Source organism: Myxine glutinosa, chromosome 2, assembly GCF_964187855.1.
Source record: "Myxine glutinosa chromosome 2, kmMyxGlut1.1, whole genome shotgun sequence".
Classification (NCBI taxonomy): Eukaryota; Metazoa; Chordata; class Myxini; order Myxiniformes; family Myxinidae; genus Myxine; species Myxine glutinosa.
Genome location: NC_136262.1, coordinates 175,506,825 through 175,530,412, shown reverse-complemented (window position 1 = coordinate 175,530,412; position 23,588 = coordinate 175,506,825). Strand labels below are relative to the sequence as shown.

General features: G+C 41.4%; 1 protein-coding gene across 1 annotated transcript; it reads right to left on the bottom strand.

The window, feature by feature from the left end:
* Positions 1 to 11,283: 11,283 nt before the first annotated feature.
* Positions 11,284 to 22,036, bottom strand: LOC144890824 (uncharacterized). The gene is made up of 5 exons (XM_078772675.1): positions 21,989 to 22,036; positions 17,426 to 17,509; positions 16,504 to 16,587; positions 12,790 to 12,922; positions 11,284 to 12,388 (listed from the first exon to the last, which is right to left on the bottom strand). The coding sequence occupies exons 1-5, from the start codon at positions 22,034 to 22,036 to the stop codon at positions 12,102 to 12,104; spliced, it is 636 nt and encodes a 211-aa protein (XP_078628801.1). The 3' UTR covers positions 11,284 to 12,101.
* Between the last annotated feature and the right edge of the window lie 1,552 nt (positions 22,037 to 23,588).

Sequence of the window (23,588 nt, the reverse complement as noted above, 5' to 3'; positions counted from 1 at the left end):
GGTTTCCTGCACCAACACAAGTGCGAAGAGTGATTTTTCAACACTAACACAAGTGCAAAAAGTGGTTTTTCAACACTAACACAAGTGCGAAAAGTGGTTTTTCAACACTAACACAAATGCGAAAAGTGGTTTTTCCACACTAATACAAGTGCAAAAGCGGTTTCCTGCACCAACACAAGTGCGAAAAGCGGTTTTTCAACACTAACACAAGTGCGAAAAGTGGTTTTTCAACACTATCACAAGTGAAAAAAGTGTTTTTTCCACACTAATACAAGTGCAAAAGTGGTTTACTGCACCAACACAAGTGCGAAAAGTGGTTTTTCAACACTAACACAAGTGCGAAAAGTGGTTTTTCAACACTATAACAAGTGCAAAAAGTGTTTTTTCCACACAAATACAAGTGCAAAAGTGGTTTCCTGCACCAACACAAGTGCGAAAAGTGGTTTTTCAACACTAACACAAGTGCGAAAAGTGGTTTTTCAACACTAACACAAGTGCGAAGAGTGGTTTTTTCCACACTAATACAAGTGCAAAAGTGCTTTCCTGCACCAACACAAGTGCGAAAAGTGGTTTTTCAACACTATCACAAGTGCAAAAAGTGTTTTTTCCACACTAATACAAGTGCAAAAGTGGTTTCCTGCACCAACACAAGTGCAAAAAGTGGTTTTTCAACACTAACACAAGTGCGAAAAGTGGTTTTTCAACACTATCACAAGTGCAAAAAGTGTATTTTCCACACTAATACAAGTGCAAAAGTGGTTTCCTGCACCAACACAAGTGCGAAAAGTGGTTTTTCAACACTCACACAAGTGCGAAAGGTGGTTTCTCAACACTAACACAAGTGCGAAAAGTGGTTTTTCCACACTAATACAAGTGCAAAAGTGGTTTCCTGCACCAACACAAGTGCAAAAAGTGGTTTTTCAACACTAACACAAGTGCGAAAAGTGGTTTTTCAACACTATCACAAGTGCAAAAAGTGTTTTTTCCACACTAATACAAGTGCAAAAGTGGTTTTTCAACATTAATACAAGTGCAAAAGTGGTTTCCTGCACCAACACAAGTGCGAAAAGTGGTTTTTCAACACTAACACAAGTGCGAAAAGTGGTTTTTCAACACTATCACAAGTGCAAAAAGTGTTTTTCCACACTAATACAAGTGCAAAAGTGGTTTCCTGCACCAACACAAGTGCAAAAAGTGGTTTTTCAACACTAACACAAGTGCGAAAAATGGTTTTTCAACACTAACACAAGTGCAAAAAGTGGTTTTTCCACACTAATACAAGTGCAAAAGTGGTTTCCTGCACCAACACAAGTGCGAAAAGTGGTTTTTCAACACTAATACAAGTGCAAAAGTGGTTTCCTGCACCAACACAAGTGCGAAAAGTGGTTTTTCAACACTAACACAAGTGCGGAAAGTGGTTTTTCAACACTAACACAAGTGCGAAAAGTGGTTTTTCAACACTAACACAAGTGCGAAAAGTGGTTTTTCCACACTAATACAAGTGCAAAAGTGGTTTCCTGCACCAACACAAGTGCGAAAAGTGGTTTTTCAACACTAACACAAGTGCGAAAAGTGGTTTTTCAACACTATCACAAGTGCAAAAAGTGTTTTTTCCACACTAATACAAGTGCAAAAGTGGTTTCCTGCACCAACACAAGTGCGAAAAGTGGTTTTTGAACACTAACACAAGTGCGAAAAGTGGTTTTTCAACACTAACACAAGTGCGAAAAGTGGTTTTTCCACACTAATACAAGTGCAAAAGCGGTTTGCTGCACCAACACAAGTGCGAAAAGTGGTTTTTCAACACTAACACAAGTGCGAAAAGTGGTTTTTCAACACTATCACAAGTGCGAAAAGTGGTTTTTCCACACTAATACAAGTGCAAAAGCGGTTTGCTGCACCAACACAAGTGCGAAAAGTGGTTTTTCAACACTAACACAAGTGCGAAAAGTGGTTTTTCAACACTATCACAAGTGCAAAAAGTGTTTTTTCCACACTAATACAAGTGCAAAAGTGGGTTTACTGCACCAACACAAGTGCGAAAAGTGGTTTTTCAACACTCACACAAGTGCGAAAAGTGGTTTTTCAACACTAACACAAGTGCGAAAAGTAGTTTTTCCACACTAATACAAGTGCAAAAGTGGTTTCCTGCACCAACACAAGTGCGAAAAGTGGTTTTTCAACACTAACACAAGTGCGAAAAGTGGTTTTTCAACACTATCACAAGTGCGAAAATTGTTTTTTCCACACTAATACAAGTGCAAACGTGGTTTCCTGCACCAACACAAGTGCGAAAAGTGGTTTTTCAACACTAACACAAGTGCGAAAAGTGGTATTTCAACATTAACACAAGTGCGAAAAGTGTTTTTTCCACACTAATACAAGTGCAAAAGTGGTTTCCTGCACCAACACAAGTGCGAAAAGTGGTTTTTCAACACTAACACAAGTGCGAAAAGTGGTTTTTCAACACTATCACAAGTGCGAAAATTGTTTTTTCCACACTAATACAAGTGCAAACGTGGTTTCCTGCACCAACACAAGTGCGAAAAGTGGTTTTTCGACACTAACACAAGTGCGAAAAGTGGTTTTTCCACACTAATACAAGTGCAAAAGTGGTTTCCTGCACCAACACAAGTGCGAAAAGTGGTTTTTCAACACCAACACAAGTGCGAAAAGTGGTTTTTCAACATTAATACAAGTGCAAAAGTGGTTTCCTGCACCAACACAAGTGCGAAAAGTGGTTTTTCAACACTAACAGAAGTGCGAAAAGTGGTTTTTCAACACTATAACAAGTGCAAAAAGTGTTTTCCACACTAATACAAGTGCAAAAGTGGTTTCCTGTACCAACACAAGTGCGAAAAGTGGTTTTTCAACACTAACACAAGTGCGAAAAGTTGTTTTTCAACACTAACACAAGTGCAAAAAGTGGTTTTTCCACACTAATACAAGTGCAAAAGTGGTTTCCTGCACCAACACAAGTGCGAAAAGTGGTTTTTCAACACTAATACAAGTGCAAAAGTGGTTTCCTGCACCAACACAAGTGCGAAAAGTGGTTTTTCAACACTAACACAAGTGCGAAAAGTGTTTTTTCAAGACTAACACAAGTGCGAAAAGTGGTTTTTCAACACTAACACAAGTGCGAAAAGTGGTTTTTCCACACTAATACAAGTGCAAAAGTGGTTTCCTGCACCAACACAAAGCCGAAAAGTGGTTTTTCAACACTAACACAAGTGCGAAAAGTGGTTTTTCAACACTATCACAAGTGCAAAAAGTGTTTTTCACACACTAATACAAGTGCAAAAGTGGTTTCCTGCACCAACACAAGTGCGAAAAGTGGTTTTTCAACACTAACACAAGTGCGAAAAGTGTTTTTCAACACTATCACAAGTGCGAAAAGTGTTTTTTCCACACTAATACAAGTGCAAAAGTGGTTTCCTGCACCAACACAAGTGCGAAAAGTGGTTTTTCAACACTAACACAAGTGCGAAAAGTGGTTTTTCAACACTAACACAAGTGCGAAAAGTGGTTTTTCCACACTAACACAAGTGCAAAAAGTGTTTTTTCCACACTAATACAAGTGCAAAAGTGGTTTACTGCACCAACACAAGTGCGAAAAGTGGTTTTTCAACACTCACACAAGTGCGAAAAGTGGTTTTTCAACACTAACACAAGTGCGAAAAGTGGTTTTTCCACACTAATACAAGTGCAAAAGTGGTTTCCTGCACCAACATAAGTGCGAAAAGTGGTTTTTCAACACTAACACAAGTGCGAAAAGTGGTTTTTCAACACTATCACAAGTGCAAAAAATGTTTTTTCCACACTAATACAAGTGCAAAAGTGGTTTCCTGCACCAACACAAGTGCGAAAAGTGGTTTTTCAACACTAACACAAGTGCAAAAAGTGGTTTTTCAACACTAACACAAGTGCGAAAAGTGGTTTTTCCACACTAATATAAGTGCAAAAGTGGTTTCCTGCACCAACACAAGTGCGAAAAGTGGTTTTTCAACACTAAGATAAGTGCGAAAAGTGGTTTTTCAACACTATCACAAGTGCAAAAAGTGTTTTCCCACACTAATACAAGTGCAAAAGTGGTTTCCTGCACCAACACAAGTGCGAAAAGTGGTTTTTCAACACTAACACAAGTGCGAAAAGTGGTTTTTCCACACTAATACAAGTGCAAAAGTGGTTTCCTGCACCAACACAAGTGCGAAAAGTGGTTTTTCAACACTAACACAAGTGCGAAAAGTGGTTTTTCAACACTAACACAAGTGCGAAAAGTGGTTTTTCCACACTAATACAAGTGCAAAAGCGGTTTCCTGCACCAACACAAGTGCGAAAAGTGGTTTTTCAACACTAACACAAGTGCGAAAAATGGTTTTTCAACACTAACACAAGTGCAAAAAGTGGTTTTTCCACACTAATACAAGTGCAAAAGTGGTTTCCTGCACCAACACAAGTGCGAAAAGTGGTTTTTCAACACTAATACAAGTGCAAAAGTGGTTTCCTGCACCAACACAAGTGCGAAAAGTGGTTTTTCAACACTAACACAAGTGCGGAAAGTGGTTTTTCAACACTAACACAAGTGCGAAAAGTGGTTTTTCAACACTAACACAAGTGCGAAAAGTGGTTTTTCCACACTAATACAAGTGCAAAAGTGGTTTCCTGCACCAACACAAGTGCAAAAAGTGGTTTTTCAACACTAACACAAGTGCGAAAAGTGGTTTTTCAACACTATCACAAGTGCAAAAAGTGTTTTTTCCACACTAATACAAATGCAAAAGTGGTTTCCTGCACCAACACAAGTGCGAAAAGTGGTTTTTCAACACTAACACAAGTGCGAAAAGTGGTTTTTCAACATTAATACAAGTGCAAAAGTGGTTACCTGCACCAACACAAGTGCGAAAAGTGGTTTTTCAACACTAACACAAGTGCGAAAAGTGGTTTTTCAACACTAACACAAGTGCGAAAAGTGGTTTTTCAACACTATCACAAGTGCAAAAAGTGTTTTTTCCACACTAATACAAATGCAAAAGTGGTTTCCTGCACCAACACAAGTGCGAAAAGTGGTTTTTCAACACTAACACAAGTGCGAAAAGTGGTTTTTCAACATTAATACAAGTGCAAAAGTGGTTACCTGCACCAACACAAGTGCGAAAAGTGGTTTTTCAACACTAACACAAGTGCGAAAAGTGGTTTTTCAACACTATCACAAGTGCAAAAAGTGTTTTTTCCACACTAATACAAGTGCAAAAGTGGTTTCCTGCACCAACACAAGTGCGAAAAGTGGTTTTTCAACACTAACACAAGTGCGAAAAGTGGTTTTTCCACACTAATACAAGTGCAAAAGTGGTTTCCTGCACCAACACAAGTGCGAAAAGTGGTTTTTCAACACCAACACAAGTGCGAAAAGTGGTTTTTCAACACTAACACAAGTGCGAAAAGTGGTTTTTCAACACTATCACAGTGCGAAAAGTGTTTTCTCCACACTAATACAAGTGCAAAAGTGGTTTCCTGCACCAACACAAGTGCGAAGAGTGATTTTTCAACACTAACACAAGTGCAAAAAGTGGTTTTTCAACACTAACACAAGTGCGAAAAGTGGTTTTTCAACACTAACACAAATGCGAAAAGTGGTTTTTCCACACTAATACAAGTGCAAAAGCGGTTTCCTGCACCAACACAAGTGCGAAAAGCGGTTTTTCAACACTAACACAAGTGCGAAAAGTGGTTTTTCAACACTATCACAAGTGAAAAAAGTGTTTTTTCCACACTAATACAAGTGCAAAAGTGGTTTACTGCACCAACACAAGTGCGAAAAGTGGTTTTTCAACACTAACACAAGTGCGAAAAGTGGTTTTTCAACACTATCACAAGTGCAAAAAGTGTTTTTTCCACACAAATACAAGTGCAAAAGTGGTTTCCTGCACCAACACAAGTGCGAAAAGTGGTTTTTCAACACTAACACAAGTGCGAAAAGTGGTTTTTCAACACTAACACAAGTGCGAAGAGTGGTTTTTTCCACACTAATACAAGTGCAAAAGTGCTTTCCTGCACCAACACAAGTGCGAAAAGTGGTTTTTCAACACTATCACAAGTGCAAAAAGTGTTTTTTCCACACTAATACAAGTGCAAAAGTGGTTTCCTGCACCAACACAAGTGCAAAAAGTGGTTTTTCAACACTAACACAAGTGCGAAAAGTGGTTTTTCAACACTATCACAAGTGCAAAAAGTGTATTTTCCACACTAATACAAGTGCAAAAGTGGTTTCCTGCACCAACACAAGTGCGAAAAGTGGTTTTTCAACACTCACACAAGTGCGAAAGGTGGTTTCTCAACACTAACACAAGTGCGAAAAGTGGTTTTTCCACACTAATACAAGTGCAAAAGTGGTTTCCTGCACCAACACAAGTGCGAAAAGTGGTTTTTCAACACTAACACAAGTGCGAAAAGTGGTTTTTCAACACTATCACAAGTGCAAAAAGTGTTTTTTCCACACTAATACAAGTGCAAAAGTGGTTTCCTGCACCAACACAAGTGCGAAAAGTGGTTTTTGAACACTAACACAAGTGCGAAAAGTGGTTTTTCAACACTAACACAAGTGCGAAAAGTGGTTTTTTCCACACTAATACAAGTGCAAAAGCGGTTTGCTGCACCAACACAAGTGCGAAAAGTGGTTTTTCAACACTAACACAAGTGCGAAAAGTGGTTTTTCAACACTATCACAAGTGCGAAAAGTGGTTTTTCCACACTAATACAAGTGCAAAAGCAGTTTGCTGCACCAACACAAGTGCGAAAAGTGGTTTTTCAACACTAACACAAGTGCGAAAAGTGGTTTTTCAACACTATCACAAGTGCAAAAAGTGTTTTTTCCACACTAATACAAGTGCAAAAGTGGTTTACTGCACCAACACAAGTGCGAAAAGTGGTTTTTCAACACTCACACAAGTGCGAAAAGTGGTTTTTCAACACTAACACAAGTGCGAAAAGTAGTTTTTCCACACTAATACAAGTGCAAAAGTGGTTTCCTGCACCAACACAAGTGCGAAAAGTGGTTTTTCAACACTAACACAAGTGCGAAAAGTGGTTTTTCAACACTATCACAAGTGCGAAAATTGTTTTTTCCACACTAATACAAGTGCAAACGTGGTTTCCTGCACCAACACAAGTGCGAAAAGTGGTTTTTCAACACTAACACAAGTGCGAAAAGTGGTATTTCAACATTAACACAAGTGCGAAAAGTGTTTTTTCCACACTAATACAAGTGCAAAAGTGGTTTCCTGCACCAACACAAGTGCGAAAAGTGGTTTTTCAACACTAACACAAGTGCGAAAAGTGGTTTTTCAACACTATCACAAGTGCGAAAATTGTTTTTTCCACACTAATACAAGTGCAAACGTGGTTTCCTGCACCAACACAAGTGCGAAAAGTGGTTTTTCGACACTAACACAAGTGCGAAAAGTGGTTTTTCCACACTAATACAAGTGCAAAAGTGGTTTCCTGCACCAACACAAGTGCGAAAAGTGGTTTTTCAACACCAACACAAGTGCGAAAAGTGGTTTTTCAACATTAATACAAGTGCAAAAGTGGTTTCCTGCACCAACACAAGTGCGAAAAGTGGTTTTTCAACACTAACAGAAGTGCGAAAAGTGGTTTTTCAACACTATAACAAGTGCAAAAAGTGTTTTCCACACTAATACAAGTGCAAAAGTGGTTTCCTGTACCAACACAAGTGCGAAAAGTGGTTTTTCAACACTAACACAAGTGCGAAAAGTTGTTTTTCAACACTAACACAAGTGCAAAAAGTGGTTTTTCCACACTAATACAAGTGCAAAAGTGGTTTCCTGCACCAACACAAGTGCGAAAAGTGGTTTTTCAACACTAATACAAGTGCAAAAGTGGTTTCCTGCACCAACACAAGTGCGAAAAGTGGTTTTTCAACACTAACACAAGTGCGAAAAGTGTTTTTTCAAGACTAACACAAGTGCGAAAAGTGGTTTTTCAACACTAACACAAGTGCGAAAAGTGGTTTTTCCACACTAATACAAGTGCAAAAGTGGTTTCCTGCACCAACACAAAGGCGAAAAGTGGTTTTTCAACACTAACACAAGTGCGAAAAGTGGTTTTTCAACACTATCACAAGTGCAAAAAGTGTTTTTCACACACTAATACAAGTGCAAAAGTGGTTTCCTGCACCAACACAAGTGCGAAAAGTGGTTTTTCAACACTAACACAAGTGCGAAAAGTGTTTTTCAACACTATCACAAGTGCGAAAAGTGTTTTTTCCACACTAATACAAGTGCAAAAGTGGTTTCCTGCACCAACACAAGTGCGAAAAGTGGTTTTTCAACACTAACACAAGTGCGAAAAGTGGTTTTTCAACACTAACACAAGTGCGAAAAGTGGTTTTTCCACACTAATACAAGTGCAAAAGCGGTTTCCTGCACCAACACAAGTGCGAAAAGTGGTTTTTCAACACTAACACAAGTGCAAAACGTGTTTTTTCCACACTAATACAAGTGCAAAAGTGGTTTACTGCACCAACACAAGTGCGAAAAGTGGTTTTTCAACACTCACACAAGTGCGAAAAGTGGTTTTTCAACACTAACACAAGTGCGAAAAGTGGTTTTTCCACACTAATACAAGTGCAAAAGTGGTTTCCTGCACCAACATAAGTGCGAAAAGTGGTTTTTCAACACTAACACAAGTGCGAAAAGTGGTTTTTCAACACTATCACAAGTGCAAAAAATGTTTTTTCCACACTAATACAAGTGCAAAAGTGGTTTCCTGCACCAACACAAGTGCGAAAAGTGGTTTTTCAACACTAACACAAGTGCGAAAAGTGGTTTTTCAACACTAACACAAGTGCGAAAAGTGGTTTTTCCACACTAATATAAGTGCAAAAGTGGTTTCCTGCACCAACACAAGTGCGAAAAGTGGTTTTTCAACACTAAGATAAGTGCGAAAAGTGGTTTTTCAACACTATCACAAGTGCAAAAAGTGTTTTCCCACACTAATACAAGTGCAAAAGTGGTTTCCTGCACCAACACAAGTGCGAAAAGTGGTTTTTCAACACTAACACAAGTGCGAAAAGTGGTTTTTCACACTAATACAAGTGCAAAAGTGGTTTCCTGCACCAACACAAGTGCGAAAAGTGGTTTTTCAACACTAACACAAGTGCGAAAAGTGGTTTTTCAACACTAACACAAGTGCGAAAAGTGGTTTTTCCACACTAATACAAGTGCAAAAGCGGTTTCCTGCACCAACACAAGTGCGAAAAGTGGTTTTTCAACACTAACACAAGTGCAAAAAGTGTTTTTTCCACACTAATACAAGTGCAAAGTGGTTTACTGCACCAACACAAGTGCGAAAAGTGGTTTTTCAACACTCACACAAGTGCGAAAAGTGGTTTTTCAACACTAACACAAGTGCGAAAAGTGGTTTTTCCACACTAATACAAGTGCAAAAGTGGTTTCCTGCACCAACATAAGTGCGAAAAGTGGTTTTTCAACACTATCACAAGTGCAAAAAATGTTTTTTCCACACTAATACAAGTGCAAAAGTGGTTTCCTGCACCAACACAAGTGCGAAAAGTGGTTTTTCAACACTAACACAAGCGCGAAAAGTGGTTTTTCAACACTAAAACAAGTGCGAAAAGTGGTTTTTCCACACTAATATAAGTGCAAAAGTGGTTTCCTGCACCAACACAAGTGCGAAAAGTGGTTTTTCAACACTAACATAAGTGCGAAAAGTGGTTTTTCAACACTATCACAAGTGCAAAAAGTGTTTTCCCACACTAATACAAGTGCAAAAGTGGTTTCCTGCACCAACACAAGTGCGAAAAGTGGTTTTTCAACACTAACACAAGTGCGAAAAGTGGTTTTTCAACACTAACACAAGTGCGAAAAGTGGTTTTTCCACACTAATACAAGTGCAAAAGTGGTTTCCTGCACCAACACAAGTGCGAAAAGTGGTTTTTCAACACTAACACAAGTGCGAAAAGTGGTTTTTCAACACTAACAGAAGTGCGAAAAGTGGTTTTTCCACACTAATACAAGTGCAAAAGTGGTTTCCTGCACCAACACAAGTGCGAAAAGTGGTTTTTCAACACTAACACAAGTGCGAAAAGTGTTTTCTCCACACTAATACAAGTGCAAAAGTGGTTTCCTGCACCAACACAAGTGCGAAAAGTGGTTTTTCAACACTAACACAAGTGCGAAAAGTGGTTTTTCAACACTAACACAAGTGTGAAAAGTGGTTTTTCAACACTAACACAAGTGCGAAAAGTGGTTTTTCCACACTAATACAAGTGCAAAAGTGGTTTCCTGCACCAACACAAGTGCGAAAAGTGGTTTTTCAACACTCACACAAGTGCGAAAAGTGGTTTTTCAACACTAACACAAGTGCAAAAAGTGGTTTTTCCACACTAATACAAGTGCAAAAGTGGTTTCCTGCACCAACACAAGTGCGAAAAGTGGTTTTTCAACACTAACACAAGTGCGAAAAATGGTTTTTCCACACTAATACAAGTGCAAAAGTGGTTTCCTGCACCAACACAAGTGTGAAAAGTGGTTTTTCAACACTAACACAAGTGCGAAAAGTGGTTTTTCAACACTAACACAAGTGCGAAAAGTGGTTTTTCCACACTAATACAAGTGCAAAAGCGGTTTCCTGCACCAACACAAGTGTGAAAAGTGGTTTTTCAACACTAACACAAGTGCGAAAAGTGGTTTTCCAACACTAACACAAGTGCGAAAAGTATTTTCTCCACACTAATACAAGTGCAAAAGTGGTTTCCTGCACCAATACAAGTGCGAAAAGTGGTTTTTCAACACTAACACAAGTGCGAAAAGTGATTTTTCAACACTAACACAAGTGCGAAAAGTGTTTTTTCCACACTAATACAAGTGCAAAAGTGGTTTCCTGCACCAACACAAGTGCAAAAAGTGGTTTTTCAACACTAACACAAGTGCGAAAAGTGGTTTTTCAACACTAACACAAGTGCGAAAAGTGGTTTTTCCACACTAATACAAGTGCAAAAGTGGTTTCCTGCACCAACACAAAGTGCGAAAGGTTTCCGGTGGATTGCGATTCACAGAAAATCCCACGAACGTTGACATCGCGAATGTCGGGGCGTTGTATCAATGCGGAAAAGAGGGATAGGTTCCCTGTGGTTCCTGATTCACAGGGTAAACTTTTTCAACATAAAAATGTTTTCAACCGCGAATACACATGATTACAGTTTCTTAAAATATGCTTCAATAAACAAACAAACACGACACCAGGTGCCGTTTCCAATGTTTATTAAAGGAATGCGATTTCCGTTCATTAAATGTGCTTAACCTCACGGTACTAAAAAAACATCGTGTACCGTTTCAAATTTTCATTTCACAAACACAGTTTTTCAGAAGATGGAGATGATGATGATGAGTTAACATGCAGCAAACTGCTCGAACTCTGAGCACGACCCAGGAGTGGATGTTGATGAGTTGTGCACTGAAATGAATGTTGTTTCAGACTCGGGTGCAAAAAAGAAAAAACAGGAAGAATATTGAATGAAAGTTCCCGTTTATCTACGACAAATGGATGAGTTATGTGCGTGTTTGTGTGTGTATATATATATATGTATGTTTGTATGTGTTTGTATGTGTGTGTGTGTGTGTGTGTGTGTGTGTGTGTGTGTGTGTGTGTGTGTGTGTGTGTGTGTATATATATATATATGTGTGTGTGTGTGTATGTATATATGTGTGTACGTGTTTGTTTGTATATGTGTGTGTGTGTATGTGTGTATGTGTACATGTGTGTATGTGTACGTGTGTGTGTGTGTGTGTGTGTGTGTGTGTGTGTGTGTGTGTGTGTGTGTGTGTGTGTGTGTGTGTGTGTGTGTGTGTGTGTGAATGCGTGTGTGTACATGTGTGTGTGTACATGTGTGTGTGTGTATATATGTGTGTGTGTATGTGTGTGTGTGTGAATGCATGTGTGTGTGTGTATGTATATGTGTGTGTGTGTGTGTGTGTGTGTGTGTGTGTGTGTGTGTGTGTGTGTGTGTGTATGTATGTATATGTGTGCTTGTGTATGTGTGTGTGTGTGTGTGTGTGTGTATGTCAGATCATTGCACCCTGTAGGCCATCGCCCGCACATGCTGCGTCACCTCGCTCAAGGACTTGACGTTGAGGTTCGACTTTGGCTTTCAAGCTAGCTTGCACACACACACCCATGCTCATCTTCTTCTCTTTGTGGAGTACCTTCTTGGTGTAAATCTTTTGCAATTTCTTAATCCACTTTCTTAAACAAAATATATTCAAGCGAAGAGCCAAAATGACTAATATAGCACGAAGGATGCCTTCGAAGGTCACTTCCACCATCCCTTCTTTCTCATCGTCCATGCTTTCTGAAGGATTTGGGTTTGCAATGAGAAAAACGTGGGTCAAAGGAAAGAGAAAATTTTACTTGGATAACTTTGAAATCAAATTAAGCAAAACAAATGCAGATCAGTCGTTTCTCTCTCCAAATTTCTCTGAGGTTTAACATGGCGAAAGCTGTTGCCACTTGTGAGAGTGGAAAATAATAATGATTCCAACATTTCAGTGTGAAACTGTAACGAGTCCGAATATCATTTAAAATAACAAATCTGATAGTTATGGAAGAAGTTCTTCTCAACCTGTGGTTATATCTGCAATGAAGAAACTATTCCAAAAGCTAATGCAACGAAACAGTCTGCCCAACTTACAAATCACTGCTTTTTTCTTGTTCTCTCAACATATTTTCCTTTCAGGATTAAAATCAACTTACCGTGAACATCCATTTCATCCAGAGATGTGGTTTCATTTCCAGCGATCTCAGTGGCTGGAGTAGCGATCTCAGTGGCTGGAGTCGTCCAATGTGTTGGTGCAGACTTTGGGGAGCTCCACATGGAGGGTTCGATCTACAAAATATTTTTTTGAAGAAAACTTAATTCAGAAAAAATGTTTCTTCCTTCCACAACACATTTTGACCAAGCATAATAAAATCCTTCATACATTCCAGTTATGGATCCCATTCCCCCTAATACACAATACTTATGTACATAAATGTGCACATGGACACAAATACGAACATATTTATACATACATAGAAAAAGTAACCAATTTTTACCTCCGCCACCAAAGGTGCATGCAAGTTATGTTTTCACCCCTTCCTGTCTGTCTGTGAACAAGATATCTCAAAAAGTGTGGACGGATTCGGACAAAATTTGGCAGGAAAGTAGTGTATGTGACACGGACGAAATGATTAAATTTTGGGGAAGATCCGGCTTCAGATCCGCCTAGAATAATTTTTTAAGTGATTCTTCACCATTGGGAAATAGGGCCAAAAACAATAAATAGCAGAATGTCTCAAAAAGTTAAGGACGGATTTGGATGAAACTTGGTGCATAAATTGGTTCGGTGACAAGAACAAACTGATTCGATTTTGGTTCAGGCCTGCATCCAGATACGACCTATCAGTGGGATACAAAACGTAAACCGTTCACCTGGCGGAGGTATGGTCTCTACTGAGTGCCGTTCTAGTTTTGCAAATGTTATACTGGGTGGTTTGCCATTGCTTTCCCAGCAGTAGTTACATCAGAAATTTGTAATTTTTTTCTCACTGGAATCTCACTGTCTCTCCGTTAAAAGACCATCTGGACAATCCTCCCAGCTATATTCTCAACAATCTCTCAAAGAAGTTCTGTCACTCAAGCTTTTGGGTCTCACTATTCGCCATGATCTTTCCTGGGAAAACCACATTTCCAAGCTGGCCTCCAAAGCCAGTCGCCGACTGGGCATCCTCCGTCATGCGAATTCCTTTCTGGGCACTTCTGACCTCCTCACCACATACAAGGCTTTCATCCACAGCTTAATGGAATAATGCTCTCCCCTCTGGGCTGGTGCTCCTTCCTCACACCTCGCTCAGCTTCCACGGTTGAAACCAAAGCATTCAGAATCATTGGAATCTCCCGCGATGAAGCTTATTCTGAAGGTTTTTGACTCGCTCACCGCAGGCAGGTTGATCGGCTGCTTCTACCGACTCCTCTCCGGCCTAGCTCCCCTTGCTCTGTCTGTGCTCTGCTCCCCAAATATTCCTCCAGGACGCACAAGATCTGCCAGCAACCCTCTTATGGTAAAACTGCCAAAATCAAGACTCTCTGCTCACCTTGACTCTTTCATTCCTCTTTTCTCACACCTCTGGAACAAACTTCCTCACTCTCTTCAATCCCACTCCTCCCTTCAGGTCTTTAAAACAGCTGTTCACCACCATCTCTTATCTTCCCCCATCCAAAACCTTGATCTTTTCTACCCCCGTTAAAACAGCACAAATTCGTCTCTTTCAATCTCCAAATTATTTCCTGAAATTCCTTGTAGTGTGCATTTGCTTTCTTCTTCTTTTTTTTTTGTTGTATACTGAATCGAGGCTCGTGAAAGAGCTAACATTTACTTCACAGACAAATCAACCAGACAAACAAAATATATAAAAAGAGGGAGCGGAAGACAAGATGGGGAGAGAAGGGGAAGCACACAAACACAACATTTGAGAGCAGGGAGATGTGTGGGAGGGAGAGGGCTTGGGGGGAGGAGGCGTGGGAAGGGGGGGGTGGGGGTGGGAGAAGTATAAAACACAAGGACACCAACTTGTACTTTATACTAACTTGTACTTTATACTGTGTACCACTCCCCTACCCCCTCCCCCAGCTCTCTCCCTTCCACAGATCTACCAACGTCCCTGTTCTCTCCTGCTGTTGTGCTTGTGTGCGTTGTGGGTCACGTGTCTGATGAAAGTGGGACGTCTTGGTTACCCGGTCATCACTGCCAAAAAGTTATAAAGTGGCAGTTCCACTGATCACACACATCAAAGTGTTGATCTCCATAAATTTCAGGCAGATCGGATCATTAAATTTAACTTCTGGTGGAACATTTTATGATAAATTTACTTCATAAATGAAAAAGTCATCCACTGAAACAAGTAAACCTGTTCGAGACCTCACAAAATCTCACAAAACACACGTGGGATTTCGGCACGTGAGTTGCTTGAAGGATTTCAACCCAAACGATCCAACACTCATCAAAGTAATTTCAACCCAAACTAACTTATACTCGTCAAGGTGACTTCAACCCAAACTAACTTATACTAGTCAAAGGGGTTTCAACCAAAACTAACTTATACTCGTCAAAGTGACTTCAACCCAAACTAACTTATACGAATCAAATTCACTTCAACCCAAACTAACTTATACTCGTCAAAGTGACTTCAAACCAAACTAACTTATACTCGTCAAAGTGACTTCAACCCAAACTAACTTATACTAGTCAAAGTGTTTTCAACACAAACTCACCAATACTCGTCAGTGACTTCAACCCAAACAAACTTATACTCGTCAAAGTGACTTCAACCCAAACTAACTTATACTCGTCAAATTGGTTTCAACCCAAACTAACTTATACTAGTCAAAGGGGTTTCAACCAAAACTAACTTATACTCGTCAAAGGGGTTTCAACCCAAGCGAACTTGTACTCGTCAAAGTGACTTCAACCCAAACTAACTTATACGAATCAAATTGACTTCAACCCAAACTAACTTATACTCGTCAAAGTGACTTCAACCCAAACTAACTTATACTCGTCAAAGTGTTTTCAACACAAATAAACTTATACTCGTCAAAGTGACTTCAACCCAAACTAACTTATACTCGTCAAAGTGACTTCAACCCAAACTAACTTATACTCGTCAAAGTGTTTTCAACACAAATAAACTTATACTCGTCAAAGAGACTTCAACCCAAACTAACTTATACTCGTCAAATTGGTTTCAACCCAAACTAACTTATACTCGTCAAAGGGGTTTCAACCCAAACAAACTTATACTCGTCAAAGTGACTTCAACCCAAACTAACTTATACGAATCAAATTGACTTCAACCCAAACTAACTTATACTCATCAAAGTGACTTCAACCCAAACTAACTTATACTTGTCAAAGTGTTTTCAACACAAACTAACCAATACTCTAAAAGTGATTTCAACATAAACTAACCAGTACTCGTCAAAGTGTTTTCAACCCAATCTAACCAATACTCGTCAAAGTGATTTCAACACAAACTAACCAATACTCATCAAAGTGATTTCAACACAAACTAACCAATACTCGTTAAAGTGATTTCAACATAAACTAACCAATACTCGTCAAAGTGATTTCAACACAAACTAACCAATACTCGTCAAAGTGATTTCAACATAAATTAACCAATAGTCATCAAAGTGATTTAAAAACAAACTAACGAATAAGTGTTTGGTGTTTAGAGAGCCTGGAAAGTGTTTAGTTCCCTTGCCGTCAAACATTTGTTCGGGTGGGTGTCTGGTTACATATGTGGTTGTCCTCGTCTGTTGGAAAGTGTAGACACACATAGTTGGACATGCATGTCTGTCGTGTTATCATTTATATCCTCTGGGATTAAAGTGTGTATGTTTCTGGAGTGACGTGTATGCGATCATACCTTCAGAAAGGAGGTCTGAAGGATATCATAGATTTTGTTCCACGTCCACCTGAAAAGTTCTTGTGGGTTCAGAAAGACAATGTTCTGTGTGATAGACACAAGAAAACAATAAATGAGAATTAATGAAAGACATTTCAGCAAAGTGGCCACAGGTGATCAGTTGTCCCTCAATAGTCGGGGATATGTTCTGGACGGTGTGCGGTTACACATGTGGTTTTCCGAGTTGCTATGTTGTTGCGTATGTGGTTGTCCTGGACTGTTAATTAAGTTTGTACATGTTGAGGTGGAGGTGCGTGTCTATCCTTGCGGTAATTATATGCTCTGGGAATAAAGTGTGTGTGTTTCTGGAGTGGTGTGTGCGCGATGACACCTTCAGAGTGGAGGCCGGAAGGATGCTGGAAAATCCCATCCAGAACAAGTTGGAAAATTCGGGTGTCCTCGTCTGTTGGAAAGTGTAGAAACACATAGTTGGACGTGCATGTCTGTCCTGGTATCATTTATATCCTCTGGAATTAAAGCTTGTATGTTTCTGGAGTGACGTGCATGCGATCATACCTTCAGAAGGGAGGTCGGAAGGATATTATAGATCTTGTTACACATCGACCTGAAAAGTTATTGTGGCTTCACAAGGACAACGTTCTGTGTGATGGACACAAGCAAACAATAAAATGAATTAATGAAAGACATTTCACCAAAGTGGCCACAAGTGATCAGTTATCCCTCAACAGTCAGGGATATGTTCTGGACGGTGTGCGGTTACACATGTGGTTTTCCGAGTTGCTATGTTGTTGTGTATGTGGTTGTACTGGCCTGTTAATTAAGTTTGTACATGTTGAGGTGGAAGTGCGTGTCTATCCTTGTGGTAATTCTATGCTCTGGGAATAAAGTATGTGTGTTTCTGGAGTGGTGTGTGCGAGCATACCTTCCGAGTGGAGGTCGGAAGGATGCTGGAAAATCCCTTCCAGAAAGAGTTGAAAAAGCCAGGGTTCTTCTGAGGAACAGGTTCCTGTGTTATGGGCACATGAAAACAACATTTGAGAATTCATCAAAGATATTGTCCTGAAATAGTGATCAATGTTGAGGGTGAGGGGACACTCAGGCGAGCATTTTGTCCATATTCATTTTTTTTGAGATTCGTGGTGTTCTGCGTAGTGTTACGTGCTCCTCCCCAAACCCCGGTCACGGTGTACCTCCGAGCCCCGAGAGGAGTCACGGCAGAAAGATGTGTTATTCTGTGTGTCAAAGATCAATGGTGAAACCACACCAATTGTTACCAACAAACAAGTATTGCATTAAGGTCACACAAGAATAACAGTACAATAACAATATTAATCAATTGCACAACCAATATATCATTCCTATGATGGTACCATCAGTTTCGTACAATATAACTGCTCAACACTCACTCCACCCCACCATGCATCTCTGAAATCAAATACCACGGACTCCTGCGACGACCCAGATACATTCATAGAGGCTCCGGTCGCAAGTTTGTTAACTTACAAACAGGTCACTCCAGTCCTGTACTCTGGTCAGCTCAGCGCACTCCCACTCATCGACTACGCCATCACAGCAACGCACACGATCGCGCCTCCTGTCTGCAAACCCTGGCAAAATCACCCGAGTTCATCCCCACCGTACAAAGCAACATGAAGCTCACTCTGTTGAATACCCGGTCCCTCAACAACAAAAGCCACATCCTGAACGACTACATTCTGGACAATAAACTGGACTTTCTCTGTCTCACTGAAACCTGGCAACAACCTCTGGACTACTTCTCACTCAACCTCACTACACCCAATGGATATTCATACATCAATAAACCATGCTCGGAGGGCCGAGGTGGTGGAATTGACGTAATTCACCAACAGGACATCAAGACCAGCCTCATCTCCATCTCATCTGCTCCATCATTTGAACACCTGGCTTTTAAACTCTCTGGTCACACATTGTCAGTCATGGCAGTCATCTACCGCCCTCCCAAACCACACCCATCATTCCTGTCTGACTTCTCTTACTTTCTGACCCAGCTCTGTTCCTTCTCCCCCTCAATCCTCCTCCTCGGTGAATTCAATATCCACATGGACTCCACTGACTCCACAATAACCACTGACTTCACCGATTTACTCACCTGCTTTAACCTCACTCAACATGTCAACTTTCCTACCCATAACCGTGGTCACATTCTGGACCTTGTCTGCTCTACTGGACTAATTTTTCACTATCTCTCTAGCTCTGACCTCACCCTCTCTGACCACTTAGCCATCACTATGACCATCAACATCCCCACCCCAGCACCAAGGCATTGTCACATTATCAACTTCCGTAAGCTAAACTCTCTTTCACCTACCTCATTCTCATCCACCCTCTCTGAAAAAATGTCCACTTCTCCCTTCGTTGACCTCCACACCCCTTCTGACCTCACTGACTACGACAACCACACTCTCTCCTCCTGCCTTGACCAGCTTGCACCTGTAAAAACCAAAACAGTTTCTTTCACCCATTCTGCTCCCTGGTTTACCCCTGAACTCCGCCTGATGAAAACTCGTGCTCGCCAACTTGAAAGACTCCGCAATAAAACAGGTCTCACAATTCACTCCCAAGCCTACAAGGACCACCTGCAGCACTACAAAGATGCCCTCTCCCGCACCCGCTCCACCTACTACTCTTAAATTATCCACTCTGGCTCCGGAAACCCAACAGCACTCTTCTCTACAATAAACAAACTCCTCAGCCCCCTGGACACCACCACCCAGTCATTCACAGTAGACAACTGCATCTCCTTCCTTTCATTCTTCCAAAACAAAATTGACAACATCTACAACAGCTTAACCACCACCGCACCTGCTCCCCCTCAAACTACCTGCCCCCCCTTATCCTGCCAACCCCTGTCTCAGTTCTCCCCAGACTCCCCTACTGACCTCTCTGAACTCCTCATAGGAATGAAAACTGCCACCTGCACTCTTGACCCCATCCCCTCCAGCTTTGTCAAGGCCTCCCTTCCTGCTCTCTCTCCACTTATCACTGCAACAATAAACTCCTCCCTGTCTACATGCATCGTCCCACCATCCCTCAAAATTGCTGCTGTTACCCCCATTCTGAAAAAACCTGGAATCAACCCTGACACCCTTAATAACTTCAGACCCATCTCCAACCTACCCTTTCTGTCAAAAGTTTTGGAACACGCTGTAGCCACTCAACTCAAACATCACCTCTCTGCCGATAACCTGTATGAAACATTCCAATCCGGATTCCGCTCCAACCACAGTACTGAAACTGCTCTCCTCAAAATCACCAACGACCTTCTCCTCTCCTCTGACGCCGGCAACCTCAACATTCTCATCCTCCTCGACCTAAGCGCCGCCTTTGACACCATCAATCACACCATCCTCCTCACCAGACTTGAAACTACCTTTAACATTACCGGCACTGCCCTCTCTTGGATCAAATCTTACCTCTCTGACAGACGCCAGTTCATCTCCATCAATAACTGCAAATCCCCCACTGCTCCGCTCCCCCAAGGTGTCCCCCAAGGTTCAGTTCTCGGCCCCCTCCTCTTCATCCTGTACCTGTCCCCCCTTGGTCACTTATTCCGCCGTCATGGTCTCCAATTCCACTGCTTTGCCGATGACATCCAGCTTTTCATCTCCACCAAGTCAATCTCCACCGCCACCCACTCTATCCTGACAAACTGCATCACTGAAATAAAATCCTGGCTTCAAATCAACTTCCTCAAACTTAACTATGATAAATCTGAAATAATCATCATTGGCCCAAAAACGCTCACCAAATCCACCCATAACTTCGCCCTCAACATTGACGGTTTCCCAGTATCCACCTCCCCTCACATCCGGAATCTTGGCATCATTTTTGACCAAACCCTCTCCTTCGACAAATACACTAAACAAATCACAAAGACAGCCTTCTTTCACCTGAAAAACATCGCCCGTCTCCGTCCATCCCTCTCCTCCATGGCTGCAGAAACCCTCATCCACGCCTTCATCACCTCCCGTCTGGACTACTGCAACAGCCTCCTCTATGGTTCACCCTCAATAATCATCAATAAACTCCAATACATTCAGAACTCCGCTGCCCGTCTACTCACCCATTCCCGGACCCGTGACCACATCACCCCCGTCCTTTACAAGCTTCACTGGCTCTCCATCCCCCAGAGAATCCAGTACAAAATCCTCCTCTTGACCTACAAAGCCCTCCATCACCTGGCCCCATCCTACCTGACTGACCTCCTCTCCAGACACACTCCCACCCACAACATCCGCTCTGCTGGTGCCAACCTCCTGTCCCCCCTGTCCCCCCCCCCCTAATCCAGACCAAATTCAGATCCTGGGGGTACAGTGCCTTCTCCATCGCTGCTCCCACCCTCTGGAACTCACTACCTCACACCATCAGAGACTTCTCCTCACTCACCACATTCAAAACATCACTCAAGACCCACCTGTTCAACACTGCATTTAACATTTAACCCACAGCATTTAACCCCTGACTATCTCTTCTCCTTCTCCTTCTCCTTCCTTTTGCTTTGATAATTATTTACTTATTTATTTTTGTCTTTTTGCACTTGTTTTTTGTACTCTGTCAAAGCGTCTTTGGGCTTTTTGAAAAGCGCTATATAAAATGAATGTATTATTATTATTATTATTATTATTATAACTCACTGTGCTCCAAGTGAGCGAAAAGAGCATTCCCAATGTCTCTGTCCCAGCTTCAAACCAAAGTCGATCCACGCTCCAGTGATCGTCAGAACGATGTTGTATCGAGACCAGAATCCCGCTCGGTTGACAGTCACACTGCCAAAGATGGGCAAAGGTGTACTCAAGAGACGACTGAGAAATCACATCTTCGGGTATGGATGTTCAACGGCTCCCCACACGGCGAACCGCAAATTCCCACTCAAAATCCATGTTACATATGCAAACCAAGCTAACGGCTGGATGCGTTGAAATGGTTGGAGCGAGGTGAAAAACCTGGAGCAATGCGAAATCAGGCGCGAGGCAAAATGGCCAACGGTCCGTTCTCGAGACGTAACGGCACTCCAATGATTCTCTTCGGAATCAACGGCAAAATCTGTCACGCAGGTTTATCTGTCACAGCGATAACAACTCTGTCGCAGGAATCCCTTTCCCAGGAAACCCAAAGTTCACTCGTGACCCTCGTTCGCCAGCGTTTGCTCAAGACCTCCAAGCAGCTCGGCTCCTTCTCCGACCTCACTTGCTCCGCCTCTTTTTCCTCTTCTTCTTCCTCCTCTTCTTCGTCCAGTTCCCGAACCGGTTTCCGGTTTCTTTTTAAAACATTAATTTTTTTTACCTTTTGAAAACAGTTATCTCCAATTCACTTAAACGATAACAATAATATTACATGGAACCAAAAATGTTTACAGTGGATGAGAACCACAACAACGGAATTGACGAATCCGTAACAGTTGGAATGGACGAGTGGTATTCTATTCTATAGGTAACAACCACACCTGAGGACTGTCAGAATGTAGCAACCACACGAGGAAAGGCAAATTCATAGTCCCTTCTCTGATGGTATGTGCCGGATTTTACTGACAGGTGTGAGAGAGGAAAGGTTTAGTGACAATCGCTGTGATTTCAACACAAATTAACCAATACTCATCAAAGTGATTTCAACACACAGCAACCAATACTCATCGAAGTGGTTTCAAAGGAATCTTCTCCTCCACATCACTTGTATATTTTCCATTCCTCTCACCACTCCCAACCTCTGCTCCTTTACCATGCTTTGGTTAGAACAGGTTGAGAACACAGGTCTGACACGAAAGAATACAGGTGCTGTTCAGGGACGGGTTGAGTCTTGAATCGAAAGATCATCACCAAGGTCTACATGAATGAACCATACATTTCTGGCAGATCAGATCGCTAAATTTAACCTTTCGTGGACCATTTTATTCGAAATTTCCTTCATAAATGAACAACTCATCCTCTGAAATATATAAATCTGTTGTTGACCTAATAACGTCCTCACAACACCCAAACGCGGGATGACAGACATTGAGCTGCTCGAAGGTTCTTCGGCAGGAGACGAACCATCCGTTCAACCACCGTACGATACGGTGCCAAGTGTGAGTGTGTCACATCATAACGCCGCAACTTCCACAAATTGAAAATTTCGAGGAAGCATGCAATGAACACCGCACAGGACACATGTGGCCATTGGTGGTGCAGTCAAGAAGTAACGGACGCCTCCGGTTCCTTTTCACTGGAAAGAGCCTGGAAAGTATTTAGTTTCCTCAAAAGTCATAGATGTGCTCTGGAGGGTGCGTGGTTACACATGTGTTTGTCCTCATCTGATGAAAAGTGTAGACACACTTAGTTGGAGGTGCATGTCTGTGCTAGTATCATTCATATCATCTGGGATTAAAGTGCGCGTGTTTCTGGAGTGATGTGTATGCGATCATACCTTCAGAATGAAGGTCGGAAGGAAGTTGGAAAGTTCCTTCCAGAAAGAGTTGAAGAAGCCGAGGTTCTTCTGAGGAACAGGTTCCTGTGTTATGGACACATGAAAACAAGATTTGAGAATTAATCAAAGATATTGTACTGAAATAGTGATCAATGTTGAGGGTGAGGGGACACTCAGACAAGCATTTTGTCCATATTTATTTGTTTTGAGATTAGTGGTGTTCCGTGTAGGAATGGACGAGTGGAATTCCATTCTATAGGAACAAGCGTTATGCCTCGGTCCCCTGTCGGGGAAGTGATGTGAGTTGACAAAGTGGTAGACGCAGAAAACATGCTATCATATTCGCTCACAAGGTTCAGACATACATGGCGGCGGCCATCTTGGATTTTGATGTGGCGACCCAATTTTCAATAGGGTTCTCCTTAAGCCTAGATACACCCACACACACCAGATTAGAAGTTGGTACTTCACTTATTTTTCAAGATATTTCGCTCACAAGGTTCAGACATTTATATGGTAGCGGCCATCTTGGATTTTGACGTGGCGACCCAATTTTCAATAGCGTTCTTCCTTGTGCCGAGATACATCCACACACCAGATTAGAAGTTGGTACTTCGCTTATGTTTAAAGATATTCCGCTCACA